This window comes from Narcine bancroftii, chromosome 11, assembly GCF_036971445.1.
Source record: "Narcine bancroftii isolate sNarBan1 chromosome 11, sNarBan1.hap1, whole genome shotgun sequence".
Taxonomy (NCBI): Eukaryota; Metazoa; Chordata; class Chondrichthyes; order Torpediniformes; family Narcinidae; genus Narcine; species Narcine bancroftii.
This window is the reverse complement of record NC_091479.1, coordinates 75,409,450-75,437,316: the sequence shown is the minus strand read 5'-3', so window position 1 is coordinate 75,437,316 and position 27,867 is coordinate 75,409,450. Positions and strand designations below refer to the sequence as shown.

The window sequence follows — 27,867 nt, the reverse complement described above, 5'->3', positions numbered from 1 at the left end:
CAAACCTTCCTGCAAAATAGGTTACCATTTTTATAAGTAGGTAGTTGCTATTGGAGACAAAGGAGATTGTGGGTGCTGGAATTTGAAGCCAAGCACAACCTGCTGGAGGAACTCAACAGGTAAAGTGGCATCAATGGGAGAAAAAGAATGGTCAACATTGCAGACAGAAACCCATTATCTAGACTCAGGTTGTGAAGAACTGAAACCATTATAAAGATGACAGGGGACCTAGGTGGGATTGATGAACCAGTTAGACATGAAAGCTGCCAAAGGCAGGGAGAGGCAAGGAAAACAACATGGTCAGGTAAAGGAAGCAGAGTCATGCAGGATGGAGACCATTAAACTGCAAAGGCAGATGAACCAAGGCAAAGAAAAGAGAGAGCAGAAGAATCTACTGATGAGATGGGGGTGCAACCAAAGAGGGGATGAGAATGGAGAAGAGCAGAGTGGGACAGAAGAAGAGAGGGTCTTCCACATGCGACAAAAATTCGAAGGCACCTCCTCTTAACTTGTTCTACTGCCTTCAGTGCTCCCAATGTGCTGCCTCTACATTGGGGAGACAAAATGCAGAGCTGAGGACAGTTTTATAGCATTTACATTCTGTCTGCAGTGGCCAGCCCAGGCTCCCTGCTGCCGTTTCAACTACCCTTCCCATACCAACCTGTCCTGGGCTTTTCTACTGCCAAATTGAGACTCGACATAAACTAGAGCAGTGATTTTCAATTTTAAAAAAAATTTTCATTCACATACTACCTTAAGAAAAATTGTAATTGGCCCATTTTCTTTGGAGTTATGAAACCGTACACATAACAAGTCAATTAGGGATGATTAAAACAATGGTTTTCAAAATTTCCACCCACATACCTCCTTGACTAATCCCTTACTAATCAGAGACCACCTATGGCATAGCGATTACTTATGGTGGTATAGGAGTGAAAAGAAAATGTTTGGAAACCACTAAGGTAACATGTCCCCTCTCTCCTGTATAATTTCTGCTCTTTCCCTCCCATTGTTAACCCCCCATCCTCTTTTGTTCCATTTCCATCTCATGTCTGGATTCTTTGTTTTCCACTCCTCCACAACCCCCCCACCCTAGTGTCTCTTTATTCCATCATTCCCACCTTTATTCCAGCACTGACAACCTTTAATCTTTTCACACCACCAATTCATTGTGGGTTAACTGGCTAATTTAACGGTTCCGTTCCCAGTAATCATGCAATGTGAAACATCCCAACCTGGCAGGGCGAATTAAATTCAACCTGGCCCTGACACTTGGTGGGGTCAAGTCTCAGAGCCCAGACAAGTTAGCTCACTAATCGCCCTCAAGTAGTGCAAAAGCACAATCTGGACTCACATTGTCATTGATAGAGGCAGGACCCCCTTCCCCCCCCCCTCCTTAAAATGCCAGATTGCTGATTAACCAGGTAAATCATGGTGCAATGAGAAAGGCTCCCGAGTGCAGCAAGCCTGCTTTCTAAGAGAGAGGACAGTGTGAAAGGGGCTTTTGTCTTCTAATCACCTGCTCCTTCCTGACAGACTCACTTTCCTCCACATATGTTTTTCTTGCCTCTTGTCTTCCTTTATCTGGCATCTGTCAAACTACTGCTCATGTCCACCAGGCTTCCCCTCAACTTGGTTCATCACTCCCATCTGGGACCTGTCCCACCTCTTTGTGCTTGCTTCTCTTCTCCACATTCCAGACCTAATAAAGACTTTTAGCCTCAACATTTTTTCTCCAGCTGATGCACTCTTCAAAATGACATTTCCAAAACACCTGCACAAGAAAACAGACATTTTCAGCATATGCTACCATGTGGACCTATTTCATCCGTTAAAACTTAGCCTAGGGTTGTAACCTCAGGAGCCAGCCTTCAAGGGACTAGGATTTTTTTTAAAACACCCTTTTCACATTCTTGGCAAATTCGCCTGCTTAAGAGTGTGTGATGCACAAGTAGGAATAAATTGGATAATTGCTTGCAAACATCAGGAGATGCTAATGGAGAACATTGGCTATTGAAGAAAGCTATTCAAGGCAGGAGGACAGACAATGAAAGTCTTGGCCAGTTATGCAGCACAGCAAAAGTAGATGACGACATCATCACTCAAGTATGGAGATGAAGTGACCTAATTTGAGCAGCAAAATGAGATTAAACTGAACTGGCACGTACACACCTATGATCAGGAGTCACAAACTTCAAGGAAGAAGCTCAGTGGAGTCTGAACTGCAAAGAAAATTTCCCTCAGAAGACCAAGTATGAACATGTGTGATGCGAGGAACAGGTTTGGCGGGTGGGAAAAGCAACAAGTCTGAATATTCGTTGATTGCACCAAAGAAAAACTTTATTTGCCCACGAGGGAAAGTCGCTACAGGGATCACACACACATCAAGTGTAACTAACAACCAGTAAAAGCTGCAACCAGCTATCTATAGAATATAGCAAAAAGACACAAAAGTGCCCCTTGACCCAGTACAGATATGGGACACCAATTAGTTAGGAAAGAAAGAAGGAATTTACAATGATTGGTTAGTAAGTATGCACCTCAATAAGTCCACCCAATCCTTTACTGACATACACCTTGTAAATGAATCTCCAACATCATCTGACTCGTGACCTGGAGTGGAACTTGGATTCAGCCAAGAGGTAAAGGGTTCCAACTGCTCCATGTGCTGGGCTTCAACCCAGCCAGCGGGTAGGGGGGCCAGCTCATACCTGCCCAAACTAGGGCAGATGATTACAAGAGTCAGTGCCATGGTGTGTATTCTTTCAAAGGGGCCAATGGCAAGGTATGGGCTCATTGTAGGTGGTCTTAACCTTGATTGACAGATGTGGTAGCTCCCAACTAGGTCCCAGCAGCAGGGTCATATCACCCTCCACACTACAACATGAGTCCCTGGCTAATATGATGGCTACAGAGCCAAAGTCTCCATGACCATCTACAATGGTCCAAGTGCAAGATGCAGATGAATCCACATTGGAAGCCAATGTGATAAGTAGACCAGTGGTTCTCAACATTTTTCTTTCCACTCACATACCACTTTAAGTATCCCCTATGCCATAAGTTCTCTGAAATTAGTAAGGGATTGCTTAAGGTGGTATGTGGGTGAAAATAAAATGTTTGAAAACCACTGTTTAAATCATACCTAACTGACTTGTTATGTGCACGGTTTCATAACTCCAAAGAAAATGGCCAATGACCATTTTTCTCAAGCAAAATATTTCAGTATCAATTAGGTCTAGAGCAGTGATTCTTAACCTTCCCTTTCAACTCACATACCACCTTAAGCAATACCTTACTAATCACAGAGCACCAATGGCATAGGATTACTTAAAGTGGTATGTGAGTGGAAAGAAAAGGTTGAGAACCACTGAAGTAGACTGAGAGCAGATAAATCTTTCAGGGAAACTCAAGCATTGATTGTTTTGTGTACAGGTTGAGTCTTCTTTGGCTTGGCTTCGCGGACGAAGATTTATGGAGGGGGTAAAAGTCCACGTCAGCTGCTGGCTCGTTTGTGGCTGACAAGTCCGATGCGGGACAGGCAGACACGGTTGCAGCGGCTACAGGGGAAAAATGGTTGGTTGGGGTTGGGTGTTGGGTTTTTCCTCCTTTGCCTTTTGTCAGTGAGGTGGGCTCTGCGGTCTTCTTCAAAGGAGGTTGCTGCCCGCCAAACTGTGAGGCGCCAAGATGCACGGTTTGAGGCGATATCAGCCCACTGGCGGTGGTCAATGTGGCAGGCACCAAGAGATTTCTTTAGGCAGTCCTTGTACCTTTTCTTTGGTGCACCTCTGTCACGGTGGCCAGTGGAGAGCTCGCCATATAACACGATCTTGGGAAGGCGATGGTCCTCCATTCTGGAGACGTGACCCACCCAGCGGAGCTGGATCTTCAGCAGCGTGGACTCGATGCTGTCGACCTCTGCCATCTCGAGTACTTCGACGTTAGGGATGAAAGCGCTCCAATGAATTTTGAGGATGGAGCGGAGACAACGCTGGTGGAAGCGTTCTAGGAGCCTTAGGTGATGCCGGTAGAGAACCCATGATTCAGAGCCGAACAGGAGTGTGAGTATGACAACGGCTCTGTATACGCTTATCTTTGTGAGGTTTTTCAGTTGTTTGTTTTTCCAGACTCTTTTGTGTAGTCTTCCAAAGGCGCTATTTGCCTTGGCGAGTCTGTTGTCTATCTCGTTGTCGATCCTTGCATCTGATGAAATGGTGCAGCCGAGATAGGTAAACTGGTTGACCGTTTTGAGTTTTGTGTGCCCGATGGAGATGAGGGGGGGCTGGTAGTCATGGTGGGGAGCTGGCTGATGGAGGACCTCAGTTTTCTTCAGGCTGACTTCCAGGCCAAACATTTTGGCAGTTTCCGCAAAACAGGATGTCAAGCGCTGAAGAGCTGGCTCTAAATGGGCAACTAAACCACATAACAGTTTATGGCATGGAAACAGGCCATCTTGGCCCTATAAGTCCATGCCAGTTTACTAAAACAACTCCGCTAGCTCCTCCTGCCTATTCTCCGCCCATAACCCTCCATCCCCCTCTCATCCATGTATATATCCAGCCTCCTCTTAAATGAAAGAATTGACTCGTATTAAGAAACTTTTTCAGCAAGATTAGATTTTTAAAAAGCTGACAATTCTTAGCAGTTATAATTTTGGTTTCAACAACAAAAATCCTGCAGAGGTTACAGGTTAGATTTGCTGCTGGGCACCAGATCAGGAAATTGGCACAACTTTACAGTAGTCTAAGCCCATTTCCACTACAGTTTCCACTTCCCCGCCCCACCCGGATCTGTAGAACAAATAGGTTTTTAAAAAGTTCCTTTGGGAGGCAGTGAACCAGTTTGGACCAGATTGCAAAAGATCACATGTTTGTGCAACCACCCAAATGATCATTCTCATTCCACAAATTTAAATCCAACTTTTGTCAGAATGTTGTCACAAGCATAAACAGCATTTTCTTCCATTCACACAGAGGAAGGGGATTCCCGCTTTGAAAGACACAAAGGTTCTGCTGAAAACAAAAATATAACAAGATTATATCCAGTTAAGGAAATTCAAACAGCTCATAGGCCTTGGGCTTCAAGCTTGACAATGTAGTCAAAGAAGTGTATCTGGATGACAATCAGCAATTTTGAATTTAAACTAGTGTGAAAGGAGAACAAAGTGCAAAGGTAGGGATCAAAGTTGCAGGTCATTGCAGTATTACTGGAGCACAAGAACTAGAGAGAATACCCCAGAGAAACAGGCAATTGGAGAAGGGAGAAAGGATTTCTAGTCAAAACATGCCAGCCCAATGGACCTTATTTTTACAATAAAAATATTGAACCAAATTAGAGTAATACCCATCCCCCACACATTAAACATTATTTGTAAAAACTGGTTTGCAATCCACTTCTGCGATTTACTCGGACACCAAGTCATTTAATCAGGTGTCGGTGACGCTGCTAATCAATAGATTCACATCTTCGGTCAAAAATGGTGAACCTGGAGCAGCAATAAAAATTAGGATTAAAAGCCATGTATCGCTACCATGCCCTGATTAAATTTAGAGACAATTTCCCTTCCCACAAAACATCTACACCCAGATAGACAAGCATTAATTATGCACACAACTTCCAACGTCTCAGATTTCAAAATATCCACAAATAGACACTACTAAAGCTTTTTGTTGAAGAACTTCCTCGAACCAAATTTTTTAAATGTATAAACTTTTTTGTTAGAGCCAGGAACACCCTAATCTCTCTCCATAAATTTGCCTGAGAGTTCAAAGATTACGTTCCTAAATCCTCTGAGAGAATATTTTTAACTCTGATTATTGTAGAATTCTCAATGGGTGTTTAAAATCACAGAAGTCACCCCTCCACCCACTCCAGCTACCGTGACCATGACAAGACCAAGAATCACTAACGCAGCTTGATGGTGTTGTCTTCTTCAGCACAAGTAAAGCCATTTTGAATTTAAGAAAATTTCTTTCTTAAATGTGGTCTAAATTCAAAAATTCTCATCACTAATCAATAAAGCACACATCTATCCAGTTAAAAGGTTCCCTAATGTCTAAAGGCAAGATATAGACATCCCTTTCCCAAATTTTCCCTGTTATAAACTCTCCACATTTCCATCAACTCCCTCTCTCCAGGAAGAAGGGGTAACTTACAACACCAATTAACCTAGCAACCTGCATGTGTTGGGAATTTTTTGAAGACACTTAAGAAAAAGGGAAACCAGAGTGGTCTCAAGCCAAGTCCACACAGGTCAGGATCATATCTGGCTGACTGCAGGCATGAGGAAACAGTTCTAGAGTCCTATTCAAGTGGCCATTTGTTGGAGGCCTCATAGCAAGTTGAAGTCACAAAGGATTCATTAGAAAAAAATAAAAACCACTTCCCAAAGAGGTGGCCAGTCTCAGATTTCAATACTGATGTCCTTAAACTTAAAAAAAAACATTGAAATACACAAAATACTTTCAACAATAGATTCAATTTTATAGGAAAATGGAACGCAAAGGGATGAAAGCACATTATATGCATCATATGTAATTGAGAGTTTTGCTGAAACCAGCAATTGGGTCTATTTCCTCTGATCTCCACTTGCTAACTAAAATTTAAGCTTCAAACAATTCCCAAGAGTACAGCAGCAAACAGGAAATGGTTTTGAACTTTTTCATAATCTTACACTTGGAGTTCAAGGTGACGTTTCAATAGTTTGATAAGTTAGTTCCTCAAGTGGCTTCTGGGCAACAGGTTTGATTTCTGTTGAGATTCGTTCGCTGTAACCTTCATTTTTCTGATGTGTGATATACATCCTTGGAACAGATCGCTGATCCACTTCAGGACTCCTTACGTTTAGACTAGAAAAGTTCCAGAAGATTGCCAATGGTAAATGCAATTTGAATAACTAATCGAACAGACAATTTTCAGGGAGCTTCCTTCTCCCAGCCCAAAAGTTAATTTTTACAGTTTTCCTGACATTAAGAAACTGTCAAACAAGTTACAGGCAATACCTTTCACACACTTTCTCAAAATTTATTATCTTAGCTAATAGGAAATGTTGAAGCAGCACCTGAACTGCTCCAGAGGGTAGATTAGCAGTGGAAAAGCAAACAAGCTCAAATCCTGGTTTTAAAAATTATAGTTTACAACAAATCTCAGTGAAAGAATTGTCTGTAGACGCTGTGATTGCAGTTAAAAAAAACCCATAAGAATGCCAGAGGAACTCAGCAGGTCTCACAGCATCCATAGGAGGTAAAGTTACATGACCAACGTTTCAGGCATGAGCGCTCTTTCAATGTATGGTCAAAAAGCAGACAGACCCTGGAATAAAAAGAATAGGGGAGAGGGGAAGAAAAGGCAGGGGGTGGAGCACAGGCCAACAGGCAAAAGGTGAACATTTGACATGGAATGGAGGACCCGAGAGGAAAGTTGAGAATGGATCAGAGGAGGGGTGGCTCTATCAATGCAGAGCTCGAGGAAATGAAACACATGAATAGAGAAATGGGTAAGACAGTGGTGGTGGCTAATGTAAATCAGAGAAGTCTACAATCAGGATGGAGGGTGCCCTTACGGAATACAAAGTATTGTTCCTCCAATATTCCCGTGGTCTCAGAGTCTGGTCAGCAGGTCTTTTATATAGTGAAGGTAAAAACTGACATTTCGGGCTGGAACCCTTCATCAAGGAATGGCAGGTGTGGCAGATAGAGTTAAGGTGTTGAACAAAATGATCTCCAAGTTTGTGTCCAGTGTCTCCAATGTAGAGGAGACCACAACAGGAGCGACTGATGCAGTACACGATCCTTGCAGATTTACAAGTGAAATACTGCTTGGAAGGAGGTGTCTGGGGTCCAAAATGGTAATGAGGGAAAAGGTGTGGGCACATGCAACACTTTCTGCCTTCACATTGATAGGTGCCATGGGTGTAATTGGTGGGAAGAGAGGAGTGGACAAGGGAGTTACAGAGGGAGAAGTTCTTGTGGAAGGTCTAGAGCAGGGGTGTCAAACTCAAATTCACGGAGGGCCAAAATTAAAAACTTGGACTAAGTCAAGGGCCGAATATTTATTGAAAATTTTCAACAACATCTGCATGTTTTCTCTTCTTTCAACATATGTAATGTTAAACTTTAGGATATAACTTTAGGAGGATAATGTTACAGGTCAGGAGTAGGTAGCTCAAGTTCACCCTTTGCTTGACCTGAGGGAAACATATTTGGTCCCTGTGGAGATGTAGTCAGCATTCACAGGCTGTGTCCATTTTGGCCTGCATCAGGACTCAGCATTTCCTGCTCACTCCTCAGGCTCTAGGCCTCTATTCACCCTTGACCCACCATCCCTCTACCTGACCAGTCCTTTACCCAACCTCTACTCACCCCTCACTCCACTTGCTCTGCCTCTACCCACCCCATCCTATACACGCCCCTCTACCACCTCTCCCCTCAACCTGTTCCTCCCTCTACCCGTCTCTCACCCTCTAATCACCCCTCCCCGACTCGCCCTTCCCCTCCCCTTTTACCTCTTCCCTATCCACCCCTCCTTCTACTCATCCCTCCCTCTAACTGCCCCTCGCACCACCATAACTTCCCCTGCCCATTACTCCTCACCTACACCCTCTGCCCACCCCTGCTTACCCACCCACTCAGGCCCAGCGCGCACTCCGATCAGCCTTTGCGGACAGCCACCATCTCTCTCTTCACGTGCAGGGCCGAACCAGCCGTCCCTGGGGTCCGCGCGGGTGCAAGCGCTGAAGGCCGTGGCGACCGGGAGAAGTGCGCTCGCGCTGTGGAAGGGCCGTCCGGTGCCAGTCGCGCGGGGCTCACGCTGCCCGGGGGCCGTGCGCAGCCTGCCATGCCCGTCGCGCCGACAGGAAATCACAGGCGCTCGCCAATCCACCGCACCGCTCGACAGGTGGGAGAAGTGACTGGTTGTGCGGGGAGCCTTCCAACTGGCTTGCCGGCTCATGACATCGACAGACTTCTCATGTTACTATTTCTCGTGTTACAATGGGGAAGGATGTGCAATGAAGGGGGAAGATGGTGAGGGTGACATTACCAAAAAACAGCATCGGCTCTCGCTGCAGGGCGGGCCACCTCTAATACATTTTGGAAATGATCTTGCGGGCCAAATATAATTATATCGCGGGCCAAATTTGGCCTGTGGGCCAGAGTTTGACATGTGTGGTGTTGAGGGAAAGATGTGTCTTGTGGTAGGATCACAAAGTAGGTGACAGAAATGGCAGAGGATGATATGATGGATGCAGAGGCTAGTGTGGTGGTAAGGGAGAACAAGGGGAATCCTGTCCTTGTGTGTGGAGGCAAGGGGTGCCAGGGGCCAGATGTGTGGGTAAGGGAGGAGAGGAGGGTGAGGGCCAAGTTGATGGTAGTAGAGGAGATGCCACACTTTTTGAATGAGGACATCTCAGATGATCTTGCACAGAAGACCTCGTCCTGGGAGCAAATGAAGAGCCTCATCTGTGTTGGTTTGTAGCATGGATTGCTCCACAGATCCAACAAAAAGGCAGGTATAGCTGGGGACAATATAGGTACCCATAGCTACCTCTTTGACTTGGAGAAATTGGCACAAGTCAAAGGAGAAGTTATTAAGGGAGAGGACACATTCTGCCAGCTGGAGCAAGGTGGAGGTGGAGGGGACTGATTGTGTGTTTTCAATTAAAGCCTTTGAAGCCTTTGGTAAGGGGGAATAGAGGTGTATAGTGATTGGTGACCATGGAGAAGATGAGGCAGTCAAGTTCAAGGAACTGAAAGCTGCTGGTGATGGAGGGCATGTGAAATATCACAGATATAGGTGAGGAGGTATTGGACCAAGGGTAGGAGCATGCAGAAAGCATGGGTCTGCTGGGACAATTGTGTTTGTGGCTCTTGGGTAGGTGATTGAACTGGGCTTGATGGGGTTGAGAAACAAGGTTGGATGCCATGCAAGGGAGATGACTGGAAGGGATGAGTTCAGAGAGTGCGTGAGACAAATTAAGAATGTACCCTTCAGAGTGCCACTAGCCAACTGCAAAGTGTCAGTGAACATGCAATGGAATATCACATCTCCAGAAGTTAATCATCAATTTACAGCAAAAATCCCTGGTATCCAGCACTTATGGGGATTAGTAGGTGCTGGATGTGTGCTTGAGATGGAATGTGGTGTGATTGGCAAACGCACAGTGAGGTACACCAATTTTAAACTTTTGTATTTTTTTTACCTCATTTTTTTTTGCCAGCTGCTGAGGTTGACATTTGCATGAATTCCAGATCACAGGGGTTTTACTGTACTTGCAATTAAAATAGCCAACATTTATTAGCAGATTTTTTTTTAATCCACAAATTTGTCAAAAAGATAAAAGTACTTAATTGAACAAAAGGTAAATGGCAAATACAAGCTATGCTCACCAAGTTAGAAACATGGAATGGAATCTGAAACTGCAAAAATATAGAGACATTTTTGTTCCATTCTATGATACTCACCAAAACACAAAGATCAGCAAAGTGACAAGGGCACACAGGAGGAGAAAAAGAAGAATAACCAGAATAGTCGTGATCACCACCATTCCTCCAGTCCTCTTGACTGCCCAAGAATCAATGGCTGTAGGTTCAAGAGCTGAAGACAAAAAGGTTAGACAACATTTACTGACAGAATGGAATTTGGAATAGGCTTGTGAACAAGATAACAGAGGGAACTCTTGCAGGTGGCATTCAAGAGACAGTAAAGCCAAGCTCTCTCCATTATTTAGCTTTCAGTTAACTGAAAGATTGCCCTTCCTCCTCCAACTTTGTGCAATGACTCAATCAGAATTTACTAGCATTTCAAATATTTCTCAATTTGGGTTCACTTTTTCTCTTGGGGAATTAATTGTATTCCAATACCATTTATCAGCTAATAAAATTCAAGGGCAGTTATCGTACGCTTCAAAAACCTGCAGAGCAAAATGTCAAACAATAGGTTAAGAGTCTGTTTCAAAGCACGGAAACAGCTGCCTCAGTCCAACTTGTCCATGCTGAATCAGCCTGTGTTAGGCCCACATCCCTCTAAACCAGGAGTGGCCACCCTTTTAATTTTTAATTTAGACATACAGCAAAGTGGCAAGTCATTTAAGCCCATGAGCCGCCCAATTAACCTACACCCCTAGTATGTATTTGTGGACCAAAATGGCGTTTCTATGCTGTATGTCAAAATTTAAATTTAAAAGGTTGGCCACCCTGCTCTAAATGTCCCTAGCCACTGCCAGAAATAGCCCAGAATATTAAGAGATAACAAATATATCCATGCATTTTCAAACAATTTTTATCAATTTGCCCAATTTAAATAGGGTGGAGCCTCATTGTTGAAACACAAATGTCTTCAAACACCTTCAAGCCTAATCTTTTATCACCAAAAAGAAACTGAATTTTTAAACACACAATCAGCTTGGACAGCAAAGATTCCAACGGGAGAGTAGATGGGTTTATGGGAGTCATTGAAACAAACAGAAGGTGGTTGATAATGGTAGGCCCTGCTAGAATATTTTCCCTAGTTAGGCAGAGAAAGAATGGCAAACTACTCATGACCAAGACAAGAAGAAATTTCTTCAACAATTCTAAATTATTGGAAATCTGGAAACACTCTGGGGTACAAATGTGTTCAAGAGCAAGAGTAATATTTGGACTAATTCTTCACAATTAGACTGTGTTTTGGCATTGTAGTTTTCACATTCAAAGCAGAAATGTCAAAATATTCTGCACATTCAATGTGGCAAAAATACCAGATGAAGCATATTGACATTATACTTTAGTATCATGAAAATTCCTGGAGATTTATGCTCAAAAGGAATCCTGATACTTAAAATAATGATACCAAGGACAGGAGCTATGAAGGAACAAAACAAAAAATACTAATTTCCAGAGATCGAATTGATGAATAATTGCTAAAGATCAAATCAAAATTCTCCCAACACCCTTCTAACTGGTCCAAAGGTTTCCCTTACTTTTTTTAAAAAATGCACTCTGGGAAAATTATAGAATACTGTAGAATGATTAGTCCCATAAGAACCAGATGGATTAAGTTTTTAGAAAGACATTGCACGTATGCGTAAATATTATCCAGAACATCAGAAACAACTCCTGCTTTTCAATACTGCAGTGCCATTAAAATAGTGCATTTAAAATCTTTTACTTCCACACAAGGGATCACCCTTTTGCTTAACACGACCCCTCCAACTACAGCATCCTCAACACAGTGAGCTTCTCTTCAGGAATTGGGCTGAGTAGGGTTTGAACTCATGATCCATCTCCACTCTGCACAATGCACCAGAGAGTGACTTTTTTCTAATGTAATTTTGGTGGAGGGGAATACAAGGAAGCTATTAACCCAAGTCAAAGGTTCATACAGTTCAAACTCATCTGGTGCAATTTTCCCATGCACAATTTGTTTTCCCACATTCCTTAATCTACCTTTAGACATCAGGACCATGGACAAAATTACCAGTATGGAATTGGAAATGGATATTTTCATTCAAAAAAAAGTTTGGAAAACCTTTTATTGCAATTATCATAATATTTGACAGCAGAGACATCCTTTCATTGTACAGTGAGTAGGTGACGAGAGGGAAAAGCAGAGGTAAGGTTTAGAAGATATTACAATATTAAACATCTCATAAATTAATGTAGGCAAGAGAAGATATGTAACTTATTCATAGTTTGTGAGTAGAGCTGTCTTATGTACATTCACATAACAGATGGAAATGTAAAAGTTGCAGTTTAAGATTTGATGGTGGTAGATGCCAGGTGCAGAATGTGATTAATACAATTGTTTTATTTATTCTTTAATTGCACTGGGAAAATTGCCAAGGAGAACTAGTATACAGAATTGTGCATAAAAAGAGTTGGGACTTTTTAGGACAGAAGGAAGTACAAAAATCAGAATGCAGAGTTCCCCTGGCGTTGGTAACTATCTGCACTTGTCAAAGTAGTGCAATAAGTATTGAGAAACACATGGGGCCTCATCCTTCAGAATCTATGTTACATCCAATCTGAACTAAAAAGGCAGAAGCAAATATATACAAATGGGTGGAGAGTCAAAGGAACACTCTTGCTGACCCTTTTCATTCCATGGTTACCTATAGAAACACGACTGCCAGAGAAATACAAAATTGAGAGTTGTCAGGGAAACTGGTCCAAGGACATTAACATTACTTCAACTGTAAAGAGCATTGAGTGAAAAATTTCTACATGCCAATAAGTCAACAATATTGTGGCAAAGATAATACTGGTGGGAAATAATTTTTATTTTGGTCACGAGTACCAATTCAGATTTCAAAAGTAGATTTTCACACAGGGAACATTAAAATTAGTTCTTCCTTAAATTTCATTGCAACTTGGGAATGCTGAAGACTTTTTTTTAAAATAATTGTATGGATTGAATCAATCCACATTTGAAGTACCTAGATTTTAAATTGAAGAGGCTCAGTGCTATGCAGGACATTGTAGTGAGTTTGATAGGCACCTAATCCATCCACTCCATCACTGACACCTCTTAAATGATCAGCACAGACTTTGTGGGCTGAATGGTTAGTTTCCATGCTAGGTGATCACAACCTATAGTATTGTGATTGGGGGCATATCCTTCCTTTCAAGCAGGACTGAAACAAACATCTCTTGCATCTCTTTCCATTTCAGAGCTATCAATTATTTGCCTGCAACTTGCTTCTCAGCCACGGGGTGTTGGGGAAAAAGGAGAATAGTTTCAGGCAAAGATCTGGAGGAAAAAAAAGACTCAGCTTTTCAAAAAACTTGCAAAAATTGTACTGCAATCATTTTGTGGTCTTGCTTAACAAATACAAGTGGATATGCAATGAAGTGCACTTACCTTGTAGGAGAGTGATTGAATCTGACCATAGCGTTTCACTTACAATCCTGCTTGTGGCAGTGTTACGTACAGCATACTTAAACCTTCATAATTATAAAACATCAAGATTAAAATACAGCCCAATGAGCAGCTGGCAGTTTCAATATGTTAACTTAAAGTGATGCAAGAAGTAGTGTTCAAGTTTAAATGTCACAGATAAATATTACATCTACAACACAGCAATAGTAATGTTCCAGCATTTCTTCCTGATCGATGATTCAAGTGCAATCCAGGAAACCCATTTAAAGATCACCAGGATTGTCACTGGATTAGAGAATATCAGAGAAGTTGAACAAACTTGGATTGCTTTCTCTGGAGAAAAGGCAGAGGGGACACAGTATGGACGCTTATAAAAATGAGAAGTATAGATATATTCTTCAGACTGGAAGTTGAAATACTAGAGGCAGAAAATGTAGAGGTCATGCAAGGTCATTAAACACATTCTAGGTGCCTGGAACATCCTTCTGGGGGGTGGTGAGGGGTTGGGTAGCAAATATGACAGTGACATTCAAGAAGTGTTTATACAGGCACATAAACTTGCAGGGAATGGAAGTCAAGTCGGGGCAGGAGGGATTAATTTAATTTGACATCTTAGTCAGCACAGATGCCATGGGCCAAATGGCTTGTTGCTGTATGACTGTGTGTTCTATCTGTACAATTGACCAATGATTGTGTTGCTTTTCCAACCATCTCTCCACTATATGTATTGTCAGGTTGGCAGACAACTAGAATATTGCAGAGAGAACATTTTTGACGACAATACTAATAAAGATTGACAAGTTAGCATTATTCTGGTCTACATTGATATCTTTTTTTTTAAAGACTTTATTTAAAATTTTTATAACATGAATACAATAAAGAATTACATTTAAATAAAAATAGAAAAAAAAAATTAAAAAGGTATGATTACAATATTACATCAGAAAACTACACAAAATAACCCCCCCCCCGTTAATTGTAACACAATATTAATAGTCCAAGTTAAAATTAGTCCAACCCTCCCCCCAAAATAAAGAGTGAAGAGTTAATAAAATTGACAATATTATATATGAAAAAAATACCCACTTACGAAAAAGAGATAAAACTTAACCTAAAAAAATTCTAACAACAACAACAAAAAAATGTCAATACTAAAATATCACACTTAAACATATATTTAAATCAAACTTAAATGCATATAATTAGCAAACGGAGTCCACTTTAACTTATAAAAAGACATCTTATCCTGAATTGAAAAAGATATCCTTTCCATAGTCAAACAAAATTTCATTTCCAAATACCACTTATCTAAAGTTAGTATATTTCTATCTTTCCAAGTAAGTGCTATACATTTCTTAGCCACAACTAAAGCTAAATAAATAAATGAAATCTGATAATCCTCTAAACCTAAATCGATTAATGATTGCATGTTCCCTAACAAAAATATATCGGGATCTAATACAAGATACATTGATATCTTAATCACATATGATATTCATCTAAAAACACTAAAGATCCAGTACTTGATATAGAATAGTTTGAAGTCATCATTATTCTAGTGATATTAACCAAAAAATTGATTTTTAGAGAGGATGCTTTCAAAAATTCTTAAAATGTGATCACAGTTTATATATTCAGGAAATCTGTCTGTTACCACTGACACAAAATGAACTAAAAAATTTTGGAAATACTCAAGTCAGATGGCATTTGTGAAGTTCAACATTGTGAAGGCAAATGCTTTTAAATTTAAGCACTTTATTTGAACCTCATCTCCATTTACAATCCTACATTTTAAAAATTATGACAACAAGTTGTACTCCTGTTTGAATTTTTTGCCCCTTAATTGTTCTGATTTTCTTGGCACAGTTCCCCAATGACCATGACCTCCACAAAAGATGCAGTATTCAGATTGGGGGGGGGGGGGAATGTCTTTCGTGCAAATTGAGCCTCCAAGGCCATTTAATTATGCCTAATTGAGTATTTCCAGCACACCTTGTTTCAGACATATGCAGTTATTTTGACTTTACAAAATTAATAGCATAGTTTCCATCAATTTGTTTTTACCTGTAAGGTACTTTTCTTATAAGTGGAGCATTACAATTTCCTGGAACAGGGTCAACTTCCTCCAGACAATTAACGTCATTGCCAACTCTGAAGAGATATTGATTGATTTCTGTTTGGATGATCGCAGGATCACTGCTCACCATGAATGGTGAGGATGTACAATTTGGGATTCCAAAGCTTCCAGCACGGTATGGTCCAATTTCACCCCCTCTGGTTTGTTGATAAGAGGCTATGATGCCATTGCCAATTTCATCTGGGATTGCTGAAAACATGTTTAGACTGTCATTTTCACGGTTTTAATTCATTAAAACATTCATAAACTCTTAAATAGAATATTTTTGAATGCAATGTATTGAAATGATAAAGGGAAGCAAATGGTTTCAAAGTATTTTGAGGCTGCCTTCTCTAGCCTCAGGCCTGAGATAATTACAGGGCTGAATATCAAAGTCTCTGAGGGTAAAATTAAATTGTACACAATACAGGCTATCCCAGATAACGAAAACTGTTCCATTTTTACAAACATCCACAAGACACAAAGGACAAAAAAAATCACTTTATTTAGTAATCATACCTCAACCGTGCTGCAATCAATGGCATCAAAAGCACACAAGATCAACAAGAGGAAATTAGTTCTGCCATACATGGGACCAAGAGCAAGGACACAAGTTGAACTTTGGCTTTAATAAGATTATGGAAGCTCATTTGTATGTGGAATGTTCACATGTCAGACATTTGTAAAAACACGACAGCTGGACGTCTGGGAGAGCAGCATTAACACTGCAACACTCCTTGTAAAACTGTCTCTAATAGAAGGAAGTTCAAGCAATTATTCATCAGCATCAACTTTACAAAAAGAAAAGCAAGGAATGTTAATGCCTTCATTTCTGATCACAACAATAAAACAAGATTTGGCCACATACCAGAGAAGAAAATGCACAGGAAAATAAAATAAAAATATAATTGGACAATGCAATGGACATCACTTGTTTTCACCAATCTTCCTTGTAAAAAAAAGTATTTTTTCCCATCCAGCTAGTAAATCTGAACTGCTGCATTTAAAGCTTTTAATAGTCTTCATATTTAATCCAACAGAAAATAATTACAAAACTCCCCATTAGGTCTGGTGATAACATCAGATAATCCCATGGACCAATGAGATCCAAGTTTGCCAGCATTCTGATTTTAGCAACCAAGTTACTTGACCATTTAACAAACTTCAAAATGGTATCTTAGCTCTGAGAAATTGCAATGGAATAAATTACTAATTAAAATGAAATGTTTAGCAGTTAAGTTTGGACCCAACATATACGAACGAGTTTGAATTTAAAGACAACAAAATTCTGAATGTCTATTGTGCAAATAAAGCACTGAAGCCATAAAACATACAAATTGTAGTCTAAAGTATTACTGAGTTGCATTTATTCATACTCTGAAGTTACTTAAATCAATGGGTTTATATCAGGATTTTATTGAATGATCACTTTGAATGAAGCACTGTGGACCTATTTGCAACTCCAATACACTTAGCAGAAGATATGTATTGATAAAGGAGGAAAAAGTATGGTACAGTTCTCCAGAAGACTGATAGTTTTTAAGGTAGGATAGACTGAAGATCTGCAATTCACAGTTTGTTGGAATAACTGACCCAGTAAGAACAGCAAATACACACATCAACAGAGAGAGTTGATGACCTTTCAGAGCTGCAAGAGAATGAACAATTGTGAAAGTCCAAAAAATTGTAGACACTGGAAATCTAAAACAAAAAAAAAAAACCAGTAAATCATGCAGTATCTGTGGAAAGAGAAACAGACAAAGTCCCAGGTCTGTGACTCTTAGTCAGAAAGAAAGGTTGTAGACATGCATTTTGGAGAGTGAGAGATGGAATTGTGGAGAGAACAAAGCATTTCTGCAAGAAGACCAAGATTGTCCAGGTGACAGAAGTTGTTAATGTCTTCTTGGAGAAGAATGCTGGTTAAACACAGTTGATCTTTCTAGCAATAATAATCGACTGATTTGTTTTTCAAATGCAGTTACAAGATGACCAAACATCGACATGAAATAGTTACCCAATAATTACTTCCTCTCATCGGACAGTTTCAACATTAGACCACAATGCACCTTACTCTACAAAAAGATTTGCCTTTATGATACTTTGGAACTTGTGGATATTCTAAATGCCATGTCCAAATACATCTGAAATGAAGAAAATGTGGCAATCAGAATGCACACAGACAGCAAGGGCCAGCGTGCAACTAGGAGCTAATGACCAGAAAAAAAAACATTAAATGTTGGCCAGAACACTGAAGAGCTTGTCCTAGAGATCTTTAACCTCTACCCAAGTATAGCATATTTTGTCAGTTTAAAAATCTCATTTAATAGTGCACTAGAATGTGTTACAGGATCAAACCAGCAACCACAAAGAAGGCATATCACACAAGGGGTAAAGATGAACAATTACTTTATTTAACAAAAAAATTCACCTTCAAACTTTAATTCAAAATCCCCCCTTTTGTAACAATGCCCACTGGTTACTATGCAAATTTCTATCATCGTGTAAAACTAACAAATTCCCCAGCCTAAATATAACATATGTAATTAAAGTCTAAGTTACATTTCCAATCAGCCCACAGAAAAACTTAGACACAAAACACACAAGACTCACAAAACTTTGATCTCAACTGAAGCAAAGATCATAAACAAAATTCAGTTCGTTTGGTAAACTGAAGCCAAGAGATCTTTGAGAGAGAGAGAGAGAGAGAGAGAGAGAGAGAGAGAGAGAGAGAGAGAGAGAGAGAGAGAGAGAGAGAGAGAGAGAGAGAGAGAGAGAGCACAAAATTTGAAGTCGTCTTCTTGTGTTGCTTGCAGAGAGAGGAACAACTGTTTGGTCCAGATCCTTCTGGCTGCCCTTAGAATGTTCATCCTTTTAGAAATCCCAACATTCTAAACTGTCCTCCAGACCATGACTCATGCTCTGGGCCTTCTTCCACTCCATAGCAGTCCACTATTGTAGCATTTAGGTTTTTACAACAACTCAGTAATTTGTAGTTACTAGGCACCTAATCCATTCACTCCATCGCTGACACCTCAGTGGTGGTTTATCGTCCAAGTTCAGAAATTTTTAGATCGTTTTCTGCACATGCTCAGTCCATCTCCCACTCTCTCAGCAGTCCACCTTCACCTTGGGCTCTCTTAAGGCAAACTGCCATGTTTTTAACATAAAACCACACAACACATAGGCCAATACACACCACAGAACTCTGTAACAAATGTCATCTTTGATTTGCGTGTTTACATCCCTGGAATGATCTGTAAAACTCCAGTATTCCTACTCCAAGCCCATCACCCACTCTGAAATCCCAAATTTCTCTGTGGGCTATCAAACCTTACTCCTCATACAGAAGGACCACAGGATATTGGAACCAATAACCTCATCTAAACAAACTGATCAGGCTGCTGAGTTGTATTTGCTCTAACAAAACAAAAGATGCCTCAATTAAAGATTGTGACTGAAACATTGACAATTCTTCTCTTTCGCCAAATGATGTTGCTCAACCTGCTGTTCCTTCAGAAAATTTTTTAAACCTCCAGATTCCAGTATTTGTGGTCTTGTGTCCACATTGAGCCTTAATGTTTCAATTAGAAGCTATACAAGCCAAAGTAGGCCAATCGGCCCATCAGGTCTGCGCTGCCATTTAGTTGGTTGTTTATTCATATAGCACATTTAAAACAACTCATGTTGACCAAAGTGCTGTACAGATCAAAAAGACATCACAACTAGTCAACTATTTAAAGTACAGAATAAAAGAATGAGCTGATCCTTATCACTCAGGCCCACACCCTTGATACCCTGACAAATCAAATACCGTCAATTTCTGTCTGAAACACACCCAATGATCTTGCTTCCACTGCTGCCTGTGGCAAGAATTTTCACAAGACTCTGGCAAAAGAAATTTCTCTAATTTCTGTCTTAAATAGATGCTCTTCTTCTGAAATTGTGGCCACTTGTCCTGGACTCCCCTTCCAAGGGAGTAAGTTTTATTAACTCCACATTAGCAACTAATTTTTATTAGGTGATTATTATATACAATAATAATTATAGTTAAAATTAATATAACATTAGACTATTCTTTTATATTAAAATGTCCATTAAGTACAACTTGTTGCGTAATTTCAGATTCAGCGCATCACAAAATGAATTTCCACTGATGGAGATTGTCTGGATATTAGGGGATATGGGGTCAGTGCAGCAAAGTCGCTCTTCAAGCAGCCAGTCGATCCACTCCTACAACTGCAATTGTAAAAAATTCACGAGTGCTTTATTACAATGAATTTAACGTTTCTGGTGAATTCACGTCGGCTCCAAAAGCACTATTTTTGACCAAAGGTGCAAAGAACAAGACACCCCCTTTTAACGGAGAGAGGGCGAGGAGCCCGTCTAGTGAGGCACGAATCGCCCAATACTCACAGCTCACAGTAGCTTGTACCCCAAAGACATCGACGACGTTGCCACGAACAAAGACACAGATGGGCTTGCTTAGAGTCGCGGTGGTCGTCGTTCGGACTCCCAGGATGAAAGGAGACGAGGAGATTTCCGGCTTGACGTTGATAACTACAAAATAGACATAAGAATCCTCATGTCGAATCCATCCTACGAAGTGGGATGAAACAAATTGAATTTGAGTTTACACACAAGTAGATAACTCACGGGTGCAATAGGCGAACGGGACCCAAACGCCTAACAACAGCAAAGCTTTCTTCATATTAGCAGGAAAAGTGGTAGCTTTTCTCAATGGGAACAGAGACGACTGAAAGCCAACCAGGCACAGCCGAAATTAAATGAGCTGTCTGCCCAGTTAAGCCGCCCAACCCGTTCTTCGCACCAATCACACAACGAAAGTTACCTGAAACCGGTTCGCTGCCTGTTTTGCGCTCCAGAGCGTCTCTAAAATGAATGACACAGAATAATGTAACCCCTTCACGGTAAGATTGCGCTTGAGTGAAAAGATTTGGAACTTATCTTGGAAGTTGTTTCTAGCCCCTTTTGTATATGGTGATTAAATCAGTGCACAGAAGTCTGGTATATCTCTCCAGAACCATGGGTTTAAATTCCATCATGGGAGCTGTTAAAATCTAGAACTCAGTTGATTACAATAACCACAAAATTACTTGTTATAGACTTGTAAATAAAGCTTGTCGTGTCATCAGTTTTAAAGAGACTCATGTGTGAGAAGTTTTATTTCTGACATTACTGAGTTGTTGTAAAAACCTAAATGCTACAATAGTGGTCAGCAGGGCTGAGTTATTGAAAGATGAACCACCAATGTCAGTTTGATAACAGTAGAATCAGTCCTTCATCCACCAAATTGCCACATTCAAATGTCATACTGTCTCCCATCCATGAGGTGCACATTTGGCAAGGAAACCAAGGACAACCAGTAAGTGTGGAGCCATGCCCTTGCAAGGGCAAATTCCCTCAGCAAACCAGTGGACTAAAAATAATTGAAAAACAAACCAGTGGAGGAACTCAGTGGGTCAGGCAGCATCTGCAGGGACTTGACCCCAAACATCAACCATTCATTTACCTTTTCAGATGCTGCCTGAGGCCCTTCAGCAGTCTGCTTTTTGCTCCAGATTCCAGTCTCTGTAGTCTCTTGTGTCTCCAGAGAATCAAACTTTAAGATTAGAATCTAGAAATGTAACATGGAGATTCTCTGCTGAATTCAAGGTCAAGCTGACTGCTGTCTTGTATTTTAACCAAGTCTCTTGTTTTGGACCAGGAATTCTGTTGACCACACAATATGAAGATATTGATTATGGCAACACTTGTATTGCAGGGCTTAGGAATTATTGCTTGCTAATATAATCATTGAAACGTACCACGCTCACTTAAAGTGGAATCATTTTGCAAGGATTTTGTCCGATACAATCAGCTTTTTGGAAAGCTGTCCAGTAGGGAAATCCGTGATCCATATAATGAAAATCAGAGATAAACAAAAAGATATTAATGTTACTTTTAATGTATTTACAATGAAATAATATTAAAGAAAAATTATATATACCATTAATGAAGAACAAAAAAAAAATTAAGGGCTCTCTTTATCCTTCACTGACAGTCATCTTAAAGTGAACAATATTTCCCCAAATAAAAACAAGGGTACCACAGGAAATATTTTGTTATGTGGCTTTCACAAATGAATAAAGCGTAACACATCTGGATCAAGAGGATCATTTTCAGAAGCTCCTTCAATTTCATTTATCAAAGGAGAGGTAGATGGTGTGAGAGAAGAAATTATAAATAGTGAGAAGAACCACGTGATCAGTGGCGATTAACCATTAAGCCTAAGGGCCTGGAAAGTAATGAGCCCCATCAAACAACAATAGAAATATTACTTTAATGATGCCAAAGGGAACTAAGCAAGATATTAAAAATATGTTAAAATTATTTTAGATCAATTTGACTTGACAATGTGCTGTCGCTGTTTACTTTGTGACTCTGTGGTACAGGTTACAATATTGTGTAACTACAATATAAACAATACACTGTCGCAAAACAGGCACACGATGTTTCTAAATTTCAATGTAAAATTGTGGTTGAATAATGAAATAATTTGATCTTTAAACATCATTTGCGTTGATGGAGACATTAAATTTGAGAGAGGAATAGAAAACATAATAAAATGTGTAGTTGCTTCGGTGCTGCGGGTGGGTGGGTGGGCATGGCCTGCGAATGCCCACCCCACCCATGATCCTGGGGGGGGGGGGGGGGGCCTTACTAAAGCTCTGCTGAGAGGCCTGGGTGGTAGTTAATCCACCTCTGCCTGTGATTGATTCATATAAATGTCAGCATCATGAAGTAACTTTCCCTCAGGGCCATCAAATAGAAACCACATTCTCTGTTTTGTGATAAATTTGTATCACACTGCTGACCTTACCATAGATGTAAATGTTCTGGTTGCAGAGAACTTTGTAAATGTTTGATATAGTGCCAGCAAGTACAAGCAGGATATTGCCCAAATTGGACAGCTCCTCATTGTATCAGTTTTGAAATATTTTTGTTATGTTTGAACTGGTTACCTGAAACTAGGAGAAGCAAGTTGAACCAGTTTATAGATGGAATGATGAAAGAGAAACAGAATTTGTGGCATATTCTTTACATTATTGCCAGAAAACCTTTATTGGTCATGTTACAAGCCCAGAGCACCCCAAAACCTAGCAGCAATAAATATTCACTGAGACAAATGGTTATTTAAACAAAAGTTGCTTTTAAGTATCTTTAAACATGAAAACAGAATCACACTTTAACTTATCACTATTGACTTAAGTAGCCTAACTTAACCCCCTTCTAGTTCTAAGCGCACATGTATGTAATGTGTGTGTGTAAGTTCAGAAAAGTTCTTTGGTTCACAGTCTAATCTCACTTCTCATTCCTCCAGGTTCACTGGTTGCAGGCAATTCTTATAATGTTCTTGTCGGTTTTTAGAGAGATTCGTTGTACGCTGACACCCACAACTAATTCCTTTTTTAATCAGCCACTTCAGTGTCTTGCCAAAGAAATTATCCCCCTCAGGGTTCTCCAGATGATAACCTCTTTCTTTCAGGTAACCACAGAGTTCCTTCTTGTTTCTCTTACTTCAAATGAAACATTAGACAGCCAGTCCTCTCCTCTTGCATGAACCACCAGCCGGAACCAAGAACTCACAACCCGTCTTCCAAAATGGGGTTTTCAACAAGCTTGTCAGCTTGTCCTGTTCTAGTCCTAGCTGCTGTTGCTGACTGTAACACTGTAGAACTGATCTCTCTCTCTCTCTCTCTCTCTCTGAGAGAAAACCTGTTTGACTCTCTCTGCTTGCAAAACCACATGACCCTCCTAGGACAGCAAGTTCCCCTCCAGACAGAATGCTGCTCTGACAAGTTCTTTCATCTGTTGCCTTTTTGTAAATAACAATCCATTAGTGAAGTCTCTTGGGCACTCTCCAAAGCTTTTGCAAAGGCTGTAAGCCCTGACATGTCTAGCATGAGCAGAGCTCCAGTATTTTAAATAAGATCCGTTTTAAAGTGTTTGTATGGGACCTGCCCCAATTTATCTCCCAAAAACTATCTATATTCTGTCACAGTCATCCTTCAATTTGAAGAAGATACATTGTTGTGCAGTTCAGCTGTAGATATGAAGGTGACTCTGCAGTCCCAGTCTGGAAGTGCAGAGTCTAGCACAATGGGGCACTGGAAGTCCGTTTTTGTAATGACTGTGGCTGCTGCTTTGTGACGCTGCTCATGGTTTTCCATCAGATTTTGGCATCACCTGAATCAAAACAATGTAAGCTTCATAGCACAGGACTCACCATCTGCAGCTGCAGCTTCTAGTTCTCTTGGCTGGATGTCACAGTAGCGTAGGGTCTCCTTCACAGTGCCTTTGTAGTGCTTATGTGGATGACCTTGAGGTCTCCTTCTCATCTCCAGTTCACCATAGAACAGCTGGCAAGGCATATGGTGGTCATCAATTCTGATGGTGTGTCCCACCCACCGCATCCAGGGTCTGATGATCAGGGACTTAAAGCTGGTGGACTTTGTGCGACACAAAACGTGCAGGTTGGAGACATGGTTTTGCCAACAAATGTGAAAGATTTATGACCTTGGACAGCATGTGACAACATGCAAGTGAAGAACAGATTGAACGAGACTGGGGCTAGTACACAACCCTGCTTCACCCCATTAGAAATGGCAAATGCAGCTAATGTATTACCATTGCAAAGGACCTGTCCTATCATTCCGCCATTGAGCAGCTGAATCATCTTTACAAATTTCTTTGGGGACCCGTAACAACTCGGGATGATCCAGAGCGCCTCCCTGTTTACAGTGTTAAATGCCTTTGTCAAGACAATGAAGACAGAATAAAGAGGCTTATTTTGCTTGTTGCATTTCTCCTGAACTTGTACTCCGTTCCGGCCGAAAGCCACACTGTGCCTCCAGGAGATTCCTTTCTGAGACAGTGACATGTCTGTTCAGGAGTATGCTGACAAAAATCTTGCCTGCGATGGACAACGGTGAGGTTCCCCTGTAGTTTCCACAGTTTGTTTTCTTTCCCTTATTTTTGTAGAGGTTTATTTTACATAAAACCATTAGAAATGTGGAAAACCATTAGAAATGTTTCTATGGTTTACTGTGTTCTTGTATAAACAGCTACCATACAAATTAAAAGCTGTCAAACCTTCCAAAAACAGATGAATGGCAATCAATCACTTTTTTTCTGGATGACCACAGCTTTTCAACTATTCTCTCCCTAACCTTAGTAATCATTGTGTTTGAGGATTCAGCAAATTATTGTGCAGGATCTCGAGATGCCCCTCAGTGCTGTGGACCAGTTGTATTTACTACTCATATCACATTACCTCTGCTTTCCCTTTTACATCTTACCATCCACATTGGATCACATTATATGACACCTATCATTTGATGGCCCCATTCACATTAATCTGCACATTTATATTGTTTTCCATGGGCTTGTTCCAATTTTGAATCATCTGCAAACAAATGCTTTTACTTTTAGCCAAAATATAAATTAATCTTTCTCAATATTGCACCCATGAATGAAAGTTGCGGGACCAAGCTAACCATAATTCATTTATGAATTCAATCAGGAGACAATGAACTAGTCTTCATCAAGGGGTCAGCTGTGTAGAGGATCAAATTTCTGGGTGTCAATATCTCTGAGGATCTGTCCTGGAGCCTCCATGTCAATGCAATCAGGAAGAAGGCTTGCCAGTGGGTATCATCTGTGAGGAGTTTGAGGAGATTCGGTATGTCATTGAAGACTCTCCAAAACTTCTATGAGTGTACTGATGAGAGCATACTGGTTGGTTGCATCACTGTCTGGTATGGTGGACAAGAAATAACTTCAGAGGGCTGTTAACTCAACCTGGAGCATCATGGGCACCAGACTTTACTCCATTGAGGACATCTGTAAGGGGCAGTGTCTTAAAAAAGCAGCCTATATTCTCAAGAATCCCCACCATCCAGGCCATGCCTTCCTCACTCTGCTACCATTGGGTAAAAGGTACAGGAGCCTAAAGACAAGCACTTAGATGCACAAGGACAGTTTCTTCAACTCTGCCATCAGATTCCTGAACAAACAATGAATCACAGATACTGCCTTTGACTTTTTCTTTCCCTTGCACTATCTATTTTGTATGGTAGGGCATATAAATATTTGTACTGTGAAGCTGCCGCAAAACAAATTTCGTGACTTGTTCATGACAATAAATTCTGATTCCGACGATAAAAATCTGTTGTAATGCAAGATCATCAACCTGATGTGTTCATTCTGATTCTCCTACCACAGACGTTTCCTGGCACACCAGCAAGTTAAAAAGCCGTTTGAAGACTGGCTTTCATCTGATTGGGTGATATCTGGTTCAACTTGGTAGTTTCACTAAATCTGCCATAAAGGCAGAAAATGTTGGAGATAATCACCAAGTCAAGAATCATCAATGGAGAGAGAAGGATGAAAGGACATTAAGCATCATCTGTAGGTATTTGTATTTCACCCAATCTGCTCCATGGTGTCGTTGCTCACAACATTTAAATAGAGACCGGTAGGATCTGTTTTCAAATTCAAATTTCGGCATACAGCGCGGTAACAAGCTTTTTCAGCCCATGAGCCCATGCCACCCAATTTACTTACAGCCCCTGAAAGGGGGGAGGAAACCGGAGCTCCCAGGGAAAACCCACGCAGACATGGGGAGAGCGTACAAACTCCTTACAGACAGTGCAGGATTCAAACCCCAGTCATGGACACTAGTGCCCCACTTCATTTATTATTACCATAAATGCTTTGTCAGAATTCGAGTTCATAACTTTGTTGCAAAGTCAAAGGTTTTATTTTCCATTTTCCTGAATCTGAAATCAAGTATTGTCTGTCCTGGAAGATGAATTTTTAACCAGAAGCATAATTTGTTTCTGCTACATATAATTATTTAACCATGGATTATTTTCCATTGAGTAATACTCAAATATGAGACTGAAGAAACAATATACTAAAAGTATCTTCTCATTCAATTAAAATAATTTGTTTCTAGATGGACATATTATACTTTTGACAGTAATGTAATGAAAAGTTATCTTTACCAAAATATGCATGAAAATCATTGGTTATATCAGTTAATTATCTTTATCTATTTCTGATGACAGTCCCAAGTATTGACATTCTAATGACAGGATAGTAACAACATGGTGACACAGCAGATGAGCCACTGGTTTGCAATGTCAGAAACACAGGATCGTTCCTGATCTTGGGTGATGATTGCATGGAGTTTGCACATTCTCCCTACGACAACATTGGTTTCCTCCATGTGCTCCAGTTTCCTTCCACATCCTAAAGGCATGCAAGTTGGTAAGTTGGCCCAAGTGTGTAGATAAGTGGGAGAACCTGGGCTGAGGTGATTCAGTGAGATTTGGCATGTCTCCAGCATCCCTCAGCAACATCTACAAATGGACCATTGAGAGTATCCTGTCAGGATGCATCACTGCATGGTACAGGAGCTGCTCCACCCAAGACCACAAGAAACTGTGCAGAATTGTAAATGCAGCTCAGACCATCACACAAACCTTTCATCCCTCCATTGAATCCCTCTATACCTCCTGAAGCCTTGGAATGGGAGGGGGGGAGTGTAAACAACATTCTAAAGGACTCATCCACCCAGCTGCACTCTTTTCTTCCTTCTCCCATTAGGTAGAAGATTCAAGAGTGTGAAATCACACACCACCAGCTTCAAGGGCAGGTTATCTCCCGCTACCAGCAGATTACTGAACAAACCACATACCAATCAAACAATGTAGCCATTATTCAATTTGAACTAATCACTCACCAACTCTTCTTGTACTATTTTATTCTCCTGTGCTTAAGTATGGACAGACTTGGTGGATAGGACGTGAAACAAACATTTTCACTGTACCTCG

General features: G+C 40.7%; 1 protein-coding gene across 1 annotated transcript; it reads right to left on the bottom strand.

The window, feature by feature from the left end:
• Nucleotides 1-6,456: 6,456 nt before the first annotated feature.
• Nucleotides 6,457-24,441, bottom strand: LOC138745229 (uroplakin-3a-like). The gene is made up of 8 exons (XM_069902291.1): nt 24,255-24,441; nt 21,498-21,588; nt 20,817-20,857; nt 20,381-20,563; nt 15,916-16,177; nt 13,834-13,916; nt 10,458-10,590; nt 6,457-6,845 (listed from the first exon to the last, which is right to left on the bottom strand). The coding sequence occupies exons 1-8, from the start codon at nt 24,439-24,441 to the stop codon at nt 6,680-6,682; spliced, it is 1,146 nt and encodes a 381-aa protein (XP_069758392.1). The 3' UTR covers nt 6,457-6,679.
• Nucleotides 24,442-27,867: the final 3,426 nt, after the last annotated feature.